General features: G+C 42.7%; 1 protein-coding gene across 1 annotated transcript in view; it reads left to right on the top strand.

Annotated features, from left to right (window-relative positions):
* Window positions 1-10,545, top strand: part of PPP3R1 (protein phosphatase 3 regulatory subunit B, alpha) — a 31,822-nt gene that overhangs the window by 18,398 nt on the left and 2,879 nt on the right. The window contains exons 2-5 of the mRNA XM_026033951.1: window positions 2,119-2,159; window positions 7,073-7,249; window positions 9,130-9,189; window positions 9,627-9,811. Of these exons, the coding sequence (XP_025889736.1) occupies window positions 2,119-2,159; window positions 7,073-7,249; window positions 9,130-9,189; window positions 9,627-9,811 (463 nt within the window). The remainder of the gene's footprint in view (window positions 1-2,118; window positions 2,160-7,072; window positions 7,250-9,129; window positions 9,190-9,626; window positions 9,812-10,545) is intronic.

Raw genomic sequence — 10,545 nt, forward strand, 5'->3', positions numbered from 1 at the left:
ACTGAGGTTCCAGTCTGGGATAGGTAAGTATTCTTACACCTCCTTGTTAGCTGTACCTGTTTCACAGAAGGAAAAAAAAAATTCTTTTTTTTCTCTCCAAGGATACTTTTTTCTACACTACTTTGTGCAGTAATTTTTCTGTGCGTTAGCATATGCATCTAGATGTGTAGTAAAACTCTTTACAACATGACAAACCCCATGCAAACATGAGTGTATACTCAGTTCATGAATTAAAAAAAAAAAAAAAAAAAAAGCTTCTGCTTTTTAATTCTTCCTGCTCACTTTTCAGAAGCATTTTATGCTGCTTTGGTCAGTTTGTTTTTGAAGGCCTGTACTGAAAATTACTTGCCTCATCATCTGCTCAAGCATGTAAATGCCTAGAACAGTCTTTAATGTGGTTAAGATATTACTGTATATTTGTGTGTGCATGTGCACAAGTGCACTGGTTTTAATTCAACTTTCTCCTTTAATTTGCAGCCTCCCAGTCTGGTGTTTTTCTTGCCTCTTCATGGCCTCGTGTCTTAAGAGCAGCCTAGCTGGATCCCCCGGTTCCTGTTTCTTCCTGCTTCAGAGTTCTCTGATTCTGTTTTCCCTGCGTTTAAACTCCCATGCCCTTTTATTTTCATGCACATACACTAAGCCTTTACTACCTGTTTTGGTCTTCATGGTTTTCCTGTGACTTGGGCTGGGTCCCGTCCAAGATTTCCCATGTGACGCTGTTCGTTTGGATTCCCCGCAGCCAAGGAGAAGTTTCTGGTGTTGAACGGCCTTGGTCCTGCTTTTTAGGTTTTAGGGACCTGGCTGTGCCTATCTGTGTTCCTGGGCTTTCATTTTCTCTTGTTATGAATGTGTCGGTATAGAAGTTAAGGATGTACCTTTTGCTGCTTCACTTCAAAAGCAAGTCCTATTAATTTTTTTGTAAAGAAGCAAGGGAATTTATGGATTATGGAGAATATGGATTATAAGGATTATGGGGAATAAGGAATATGTGTCCTGAAGAAAAGAGCAAGCAGCTTCCCCCCCACTACCCCAACTCATCGTCTTGTGGTGATACTTAGATTCATGAGATGTTTGTTCTCCCCCTTTCCCTCCTTATTAGGAAAAGCAGCCGCATGCTTCCAAGCTAAATGGAGTACTGCTTTTTTTCCTCCATCGAGTAATCTCTTTATTTCTATTCCCTTTGTGGAACTTGAAGGAGTCTTTATGTGCCTGTACTGGCCTGGAATTCCTTATGCTCCATGCCACGCAGGACTCACTGTGGACTAGAGTGTGGTTTACACCTATCTTCAACATTTTCTGCTGTTGCATGTAAAACGCTGCCGTGAAGGTTTTTCCTGGCCAGGTTTGGCTAGGAGCCTGGTGGTTGCGTAGGAGGAGATGAGGTGTGCGGGCGGTGTGACGTCCCGTGCCTGCGGCTTCCCCGTGTGCCGGTTTCGCGGGGCTGGACCCCCAGAGCGTCRCGTTGCTTGCGCCTGTGCAGCGAGGTGTATTGAGGGCCTGAGGCAMCAAGCCTTAGCTTGCCGCTCTGCTTCAACGTAAAGGCAGGCTCAACTAGTCCTGTACCAAATATCTGAACGTAAAGCTGCTGTGTCCGTGTTTCTGGAAGTCTGTTGTTTCTGTGATGGTATTTTTAAAATACCATTTATCTAGTATGAGTTGTTGGAGGGAGGGAGGGTTAGTGGGGAAATAWCTGATGGAACTTTTTCTTGCTATTGAAGTAAGTTTTATCATGATTATTTGCAAGGACTTTGCACTTTTTCATATAAAATGTTAAAAAACCTTTTGTGTGAAGCTTTCATACTAATTTTAATCCTATTTTAACTAGACAGTAGTGTTTGCACGAGTAATAAATGCCCTTTTTATGTTTAGAGAATAGGTTCAAAGCTGTTAAACATCGTGATCATCTAGACTTTGAATACTAGGAATAATAAAAATATATTTACATAGGAAGACATCACTGGTTTTATATTCCTTTGTACATTTTGGTAACATAGAAATAGAATACTGTGGTTGGTTGTTTTGATTTTAAAATACAGACTTTTAAAATGACCGTATAACTTGTATTGTTGAAAATCTTTACATTGTTGAAACTTAAAATATTTCCTTTTCTGTATTTCAGGGAAATGAGGCAAGCTACCCCTTGGAAATGTGCTCACACTGTAAGTATTTTTTTTTTATCACAAATTATATGGTGTGAGAGAGAAAGCTTTAATATCATCTGGAAATCAGTACATACAACTTGCTTATGAATTTACCACTCGAAAAACTTCACAGTTTCAATACTCCTCTAATGAATAAAGTTAAAATGTGAGAAAAAAGTCTTTGAAGAATAGTGGCTCTTACTGTTAGGTTTAAATACATATATATATGTGTGTGTGTGTGTATATATTAAAAAAAATAGTGTGGAGTGTACAATTGTTATATTTTATATATAAATTTATATTTTACTATAAATATAAATGTGTATATAGGGGTGGGTGTGTATATATATAAAWTTTTTTTTTCCTCATGTACACTTGCAGACAGGCATTTAAGTGAGAAGTTGCTTAAGTTAGTGGTAAGCACTGTTGGCCACATGAGCATGAAGTTCATTGCTTTGGCTCATGAGGTTAGTTTATCCTGTAAAAATGCCAAAGTATTTCTTGCCTAAAGATGCCCAAAGAAAGGATTGGTTTGTAGTATCCCTGTGCTCAGAGTGCTTTTAACTGCTTTGGTCCGTAGCCTTTTTCTAAGCGCCAGATCTCACATGTGCCTGTATTTGTGGTCAGCTTGATCAAAACTTGCAATCTTTGGTTGTTCTCATCTCCTGAAACAGGACCATAAGTTCTGCAGGATAAAGCTGRTTTCTTAGACTGCTTCTGTATGCTAGTCAGAACAGCAGCTCTCGTTGCAAGTCATGGGCAGGAATGTAATCAGAGGAATCTTTCTAAATATATTTTTCAGAGGAATTATTGCAAAAATAATTTGAAAGCCCTCTGCCTAACAGGTCTTTATGAACTGTAATTGGAGTCATCAGCTTGCAAGTACTCTGCGTGTGAGGAGTATCGTCCCTGCTTTGCTGAAGTGCTGTATTGGTGGCTTACACTCTAAATATATGTTGTTAAATATGCACGCAGGGAAACTTCCACATTTAAGGAACACTGTAGAGCTCTTTCTTCTTGAATCACGCATCTATTTTTAGCGAGCTGCTGCTTTGGTCAGTTTTCACTAAGAGGCAAATTGCCCCCTGCAGGTGATTCTTCCTAGCGCCCTGGGCCCGAGCTCTTTGGTTCTTCTTTGGTGCTCGGAAGAGCAGCATGTTACTCTTCCAGACTTCTAATTCTGGGAAAACTCAGAGCTGTATTTGTTGGTAGCTTCTGCTACCAATAATAAACAGCCTTGTTTTATTGCTGGGCTTGTTTGCGCCCATTCCTTGCAAAGGAAGAGAGGGTTTCCATGTTGTTTTCTGTGGTCAAACGGTGTTTTTGAGATGCCATATCAGTCTGCACGTTTTGGTGATTACATCTCTTCTGCTCAGGTCTCATAGGAAGGGAAAGGGGGCTGCCTCTCTCTGCAGCAAAACTTCATGTGCATTAGGGATAACATGGCGCTCTCAGAGGGAGAGAGAATTTTTGGAGCAGAGATGCATACAGTAGCACCTTGGAGAACAGATACATAACTATTCACCTCGTTGTTCAAATGCTATGTGTTCTTTCTGCTTCCAGGTAGTTTGTTGACTAACAGGGTGAAAGTTTCTTCAGGGTCAGAGCTGACAAACTTCTTGCAGATCTTTAGAGTTTTGAATAGCTGGGTTTTTGGTAGCCTTTACAGCTAGTGCTGTGTCCTTGGTCAGAGCCTCTGCCTGACACTGAAGTTGCCTCTGCTGCAGCGTCTCACCTCTGTGAGGAGAACTATATCTTCAAGTTGGCAGCTGTGAAAAGCCCATTCTGAGTGATGGGAGAGGTTGCACAGCACCGATCAGTGAGGAGGGCTGCTTCTACTGCACCCTCACTGGCTGCTAGGGCTCTTGCCTTCAGTTGCGTTCCTGAGTGCRGAGGGTTTTGTCTGGCAGCCGTGCTGTGTCACAGAAATCACTAGAAATCCAGAACTGCTTTTCATTGTGGTGTGGTACTCAAACTGCCYACAACTATCCGTACGGTTTTCTTTTTTTCCATCACAAAAAGCTGGGAAGTAAAATAAATACTTTATAGTATGCTTTGATTTTAGACTGAGGTGACTAGTGTCTCTTTTCTAACTTAAGAAGTTGTAATTGACACATCTGAAGTCCTGACAAGGATTAGGCCAGCTGTGTGTAAGCATAGACAAGTGGTTGAGTGTTCTCAAGGGCATCGTCTRTTTGAAATTGGATCTCTGAGACTGAAATGGCTGTCTTGGTTGCTTAATCTGAAACGCTATATTCGTGAATCAGGCAAGACTGTAGATAGAGGTGAGAACTTTCGTTGAAGGTCTCTCTTATTTTGAGTTCTCTACAGCCTGTGCCTTAAGAAAACAGTTTTCTTCCCTTCTCCCGCTCCCCTCTCGTTTTTAAAAGTTTCTAAGATTAGTTTCAGAACACATTCCACTTAAAAAGAGACTTTTCTAATCCCTTAGCAATATTTGTTTATACTGATATTTCATTTGAAGAATATATGGAAATTAGGATTATTGCAAACTTGCCTTCAGGTTTCTCTGTAGTTGTATTTTTGAGGCAGTATTCAAAGGTCTGGAAAGCTAAGGTTTTCAGTACATGTTTAAACATGTAAATAAACACATTTCAAAGGTGCTGAGCTCTTTCAGCAAAGAGGTAACTGTGAGGAACGGTGTTTCTGAGACCTGAACATGTGTAAGTGCTGTGGGCTCYGCAGCAATGCGTAGCACTTGGAAATATGTAGAGAGTTATGGCATTAAAATCTCACTGAATCTCCCAGGCTTTGAATGGACCTGGATTTTTGAGGAATTTACGGGACAGCACGTGGAACATCTCTCTGTTGTGTTCTGGGAAGCGTGGAGCGTTCTCGGAGAGTGTCTGCTGAGGAGGTGCAGCTCAAGGATGCAACTGCTAAAACAGCCACCAAAATGCTTTGGAAAGATAGCTTCCTGGCAAGCTGTTTTCCAGGAATATGTAGATCTTGCATTTTATCCTGACATGTTGCATTTTTAGATGGATGTAAATGAGTTTATGTTGGCAGGTATTTTGACTCTAGAATTTTAATGCTGCATTTGCTTGGCTGGAAGAGGAAGCTTCAGAAAATACTGCCTTTTTTTAATTTGGCACTGCTAGAAAGACCTTCTTCGTTAATTAAAAGGTGAATGAAATGCAAACTGAGGGGTAAAAAGGAGAAAAAAGGCAAATCTGTGTGCTTTGCAACACTGAATTGCCTGATACTTACACTGGGCTACGAGCAAAACTCTTTCAACATAATCATTATAACTGCTGTTACTTCCAGCAGTTTGCAAGGTCAGGCATGAGTGTCCCATTGATGGATAAGGTTGGGAGCGTTCAGGGCCTGCAGAGCCTCCCTGGAGCTGTGGGGCTACTGGAACGCTCGGAGCAGCCCAAGCTCGCRCGAGGCCTGGCCTCCAAGTTGTCGGCAGCGCTGCCTCCTTGGACAGGCCTGGCGGAGCTTGGCGTTCCTTGTTTTGCTCAATRTTTTATAGCCTGGTTCACACGTTGGTGGACTTGGGCCTGCTTGGGTTTCCTAGTGTTCATCTCTGTCCTGGTCTCCCGAGTTTGTCTGGCCAGGTTCTGTCTGCTGCTGCTCCCCTCTGTCCTTCTGACTCAAGTACCTGCTCTGTGTCTGAGATGCCCGCTCACTTGCTTTCCRGGGTGGTTTTGGGGCCTCTCGGTGGTGCCTCTGAGGAGGGGTAGTACCGAGCAGCTCAAAGAAGAGCAGAAAGTGAAAACCAAGGAGTTTTGGTTGAGGCAGGAGTTGGTGAATGAATGCCTTTGATACGGTGGTACGAGGAGGCCCTCTGCATGGTTGGGCCTCGTAATCAGCTGTGCTGTGTCTGGACTTTGCTCTCTCCYGTTGGGTCTGAGCTGCTGCCTTGTGCATCTCTGCATTAGTGACTGCTTGGTAGATAGACACTGATGGTGGGAAATTTAATTGGAAGTTTGTTAATGCTCCAGTAGAGGATTACAGTGCTGAATCTGCCACAGTCTCCAAGTGTAAAGCTCTGCGTAGTGGCTGACCTGGCTTACAGGGAAAACTGGGTGCTATGTGTTCCTATTCTCTGTYTTACCTTCTTAAGCTTTTGTAAGATGTGTGTAAAAATGCATCAAGTGGTACTTTGGTCTTTTAAATGAAACTGAATGCAAATTTCCAGGTTGTCACAATTTTTCAGGCCCTTCAGCACGGGCAAGACAGCAAAGTCAAAGATCCTAAAGTAAAGGTGTTGTATGTTAGAACTGAGCCCTGCTTTAAATCTGAAGAGAACAGGTGAAGTGATATTGCTGCAGAACGAACCTGAACCCCTTGAACTTTCTGGAACAAAAAGTAGTGTCAGAGGCTGCGGTTACATGCCTGTCTGCATTTGGTTTGGGGTGGAGGAAAGTGGTGCCCCAGATCCGTGTGGGGTGTTTCCGAGCGGGTCGTGGAGGGCGCTGAGCRCCCGTGGTGCCGCTGCCGGCCGGGCGCCCTGTGTTCGGGGTGCGGCAGCGTGCCTGCACCGCCGTCACCCATGAACAGAGCGCTCTAGGGAGCACTGTGCTGTCTTGTTTTACTTGAATGCTGTTTCTCTGCAAGAGAAAGCCGACCTCCCTCTTGCTTGTGTGTGGAACCCGCAAGGGCGGGTGGCCAAGGACTTGCTAAGCATCCTCAATCCCCTGCACTGGTGCGTCAGCAGCCGCTGCCCGCGCGCCCGCGGAGACATGGCTGCCGCGGCCAGGAACAATGGTGAGCTTTAATTAGCGAGGGAGAAGACTTGCGTGCGTCCTCTGCATTTGTGCTCACACCTCTTCAGTGGAGGAAGCACGCTAGCTGCGATAGCGTAGGAGAAATACTAGTTGGAAAGCAACGGACAGTGTGTTTTGTTTAACTAGCGGGGTGTTTATTGAACTCATTCTGAGATTTGCTCTTTTAACTCTTTTCAGTCGATGCCGATGAGATTAAACGGCTAGGGAAGAGATTTAAAAAGCTGGATTTGGACAACTCTGGTTCTTTGAGTGTGGAAGAGTTCATGTCTTTACCTGAGTTGCAGCAGAACCCATTAGTACAGCGAGTAATAGATATATTTGACACTGATGGAAATGGAGAAGTGGACTTCAAAGGTAAGAAGCTGTGCTTTCTGTTAATTTAACTTTATCAGAATTCCTCCTGCCTCAAAACTTWAATGTGACTGAGAAAGGAATTGGGAAAATTGTTAATAAAAATAAGATATTAATTCCAAGTAAAATTAGGTGCTAGTGAAACTATTCCTTTTAGCAAGTTTCTCTCACGTGTTAGGGCAACACACTCTTGCATGAAATGCTTAAAAGAGCAAAATGTTCAGTAAATGGTCGTATTGATGTAAGAGCATGATCCATTAAGTACCTCTTGAAGGATGCAGATGCAGACTTTTAATGGTGGTGCTGTCTGAAGCACCCTTGAACTAAAAAGCCTATGGTACGGACTAAGTTGTACTTGTGCAAATGCAATTGTGAGATGCCTGGCTTTTGGTGATGCAAAGCTTGTGCTGTCCTCTCCTTTGCAGGATTCCGTGCTTAGTTGTAGCTGTGTTGTTTTTTTTTTTTTTTCTTAATGGTTTAAGTACTTGCTTCAGACTATAAGTGAACGTTATGACTAGGGTCAGAAATTTTGGAGGAATATATTTCAAATATTCTTTACTGTTAGGAAGTCCACTAAGTCAAACACCTTAATTATTAGTATATTGAAACAATTTCTGACCCTTAGAAGTGACAATTACTGTAATGTCAGAAAKGCTGAGGCCAATGTAGATTCCTCTGTGGTCACATCTAGAAAATGTGATTTCCGTTTTCTATTGCCTCTTTCATAGAARAAAATTTTCCAAGTTAACTTATATTGATAGTGTTTTATTTCAAAAGTCAAACTAATAAACATATAAGCTGCTGATACCAAAGTTCYTGAGCTTTTTAGTGTTTTTACAAAGCTCCCTGTAAACCTGTGAATGGGGGGAAATGCAGTGCAGTGGGAAAACTTCCAAGGCTTTTTCTGGGTGGTGGTTTCTGAAGCTCTGTAGGTTTGTGTTGCARTTCACAAGCCACTTGCCAAAAATGATGCGGTGGGGAAGATGCTACATGATATATGGTACTGAGCTATAATTCATGTTATGAAGAGCTGTTTCCCTTGGGTGGGAACAGGAAGCTGTCGGAACAAGTTAGTGCAGTCAGTGGCAAGGACTTGTTATCTAACTACGTCTGGTTCACTTTAATTTTTGACCTCTGTCTCACAGAGGAGCTTAGAGGAAAAGAAAAATTACTAGTATGAGGAAACCTGCATAATTTTGATAGACCTATAGACATATAATTATGGGGGAAGAATCAAACTGTAAGCAGACATTTTGTTGCTAAAGCGTACAGGAATTGGCAACTTAATTTCACCAGGCTTGTGGAAGGCGCRGTGGCTGTTTCTGTGCTATTCTGTGGTGCTGCATCTTGCTTATTTTCCATTCGAAGGCTCAGCTTGCAGTTTTGCTCCGCTGCTGCTTYTGTTCCTGAGAGCTCCAGAGACCCCCACTGTGGGATGTCACCTGCTCATGCTGCATCTGCGTGTGTAGGCCTTTGGCAGGAGTAATGTGGGGCTGGTGCCTTGGGTAGTGACCTTGTTGTTAAACATGAACTTTCTTTTTGCCCTGCAAAAGGATATGATGATATCCTTTGGGGGCTTTGTTTCGGTACAACAGTTTTCAGCTTCATACAATTACTGCCTTAGGTTGGGAAATTTATGTTGGGGAGAGCTAAAGTTTCCACTGGAGTAGGTTTAGTACAGATCTAGATGCATTTTCATAAAAGAAATCTGATGAAACAAGTTGTGGGAATAAGTGCTACAAAGTAAGCCACGTCTTGAAGACTGCATGATAGTGATTCTTCCTGCAACGTCTGAAAAGATTTCTGAGCGTGATTTTCTTGTGCATATTAAGAAAAATGCTATTGCTTCAAATAAAAAACCAAACCTGTTCTGTGTTCTTCAGAGTTTATAGAAGGGGTCTCCCAGTTCAGTGTCAAAGGCGATAAGGAGCAGAAGTTGAGGTGTAAGTATTTTGTTTTTCTTTTACAAACAACAACAACAAACTTGGGCTCTTCACAATTCAGTTTTGTTACTTAATGGTAAAGAATATGAATTTATTGATTTCTGCTGCAAAGGTGGTTTATTTTTGCTGGTGAAGTTTTTTTTTCAGTTCAGTGCTCTTAGAATTATTTTATAACTAGTTCTTAAAAACATCAGCTGAGATTATGATTTTAAGGTTTTTTTTTATTGCATTGTTTTCTGTTTCTCTTTTTCCAAAATGAAACTAAAAATATAACTGGCACTTGTGACRTGTTACAAACAACCTTCAGCATTAAACACAGCATTTTTTCTCGGTGGTGTTGAATGATGTGTGTCTGTGACAACATGATTCTGCATTACTCCATTACGGCCACATTTGTTACTGAAAGGACTTCTTTTGTGTGTGTTTTATTTCCGTAGTTGCTTTTCGCATTTATGATATGGACAAAGATGGCTATATCTCAAATGGGGAGCTCTTCCAGGTGCTGAAGATGATGGTTGGGAACAATCTCAAAGACACTCAGTTACAGCAAATTGTAGATAAAACCATAATTAATGCAGATAAAGATGGTGATGGAAGAATATCTTTTGAAGAATTCTGTGCTGTAAGTAGCCCTCTAAAGAAACGTTGTGATAATTTGAAATGTCAATGAAGAAATGGGCAAACATTTATACRGTGTGAGCTTGTACCGTGGGGTGCTCTGGCAGTGTGAGCCCCCGGCCCTGCTCCACAGCTACTTGGGTGGAATTTTGACAGCAACAGGAACTTAGCACTGGTCTTGTGTTTAGTTCATAACCAGAAAGCTAGGTTAGCGGGAAGATTTGGGATTTTTGAGTAACTCAGTGGTTGTAGGAAGCTGTTTTTCCTTGTTTTTGACATTTTTAAGTACTTCTCAGTTGTGTTTAATGCCCTTGGATGCCTTATTGAATATACTGAGGCTAAAAGGGATGGTGGGTAGGGACAGTGTGAAGTAGAGAAGAGCTTTAAAGCATCCGGATGGCAGGCAAGTGCCCTGCAAGGAGTCCCTTTTGAGCGCCCGCGGAAGCAGCGGCTGAGGGGAGAGGTGCAAGAGGGCAACGTCGGCCCAGCCAAGTCGATCCCCCGGCCTCCACAGCAGGCATCTGCTCCCCATGACCCTCCAGAGAGGCTGATCTGTGCCCGGGGGCAAGGCCAGCTGCGGAGCGGCCTGGCTGYGCAGGGCTGCGGACGGGTGGGCAGCCTGGAAGGGCTGCAGCATGAGCGGCAGCCCTGCGGCACTTGTAGCACTTCAGGCCCCACATGGCTCATTTTGATCCGTGTCATGCTTGGATAATCAGAGTTGACAGCAAGCTTGAAATC

Source organism: Nothoprocta perdicaria, unplaced genomic scaffold (genome assembly GCF_003342845.1).
Source record: "Nothoprocta perdicaria isolate Ctin4 unplaced genomic scaffold, notPer1 scaffold_138, whole genome shotgun sequence".
NCBI classification, from domain to species: Eukaryota; Metazoa; Chordata; class Aves; order Tinamiformes; family Tinamidae; genus Nothoprocta; species Nothoprocta perdicaria.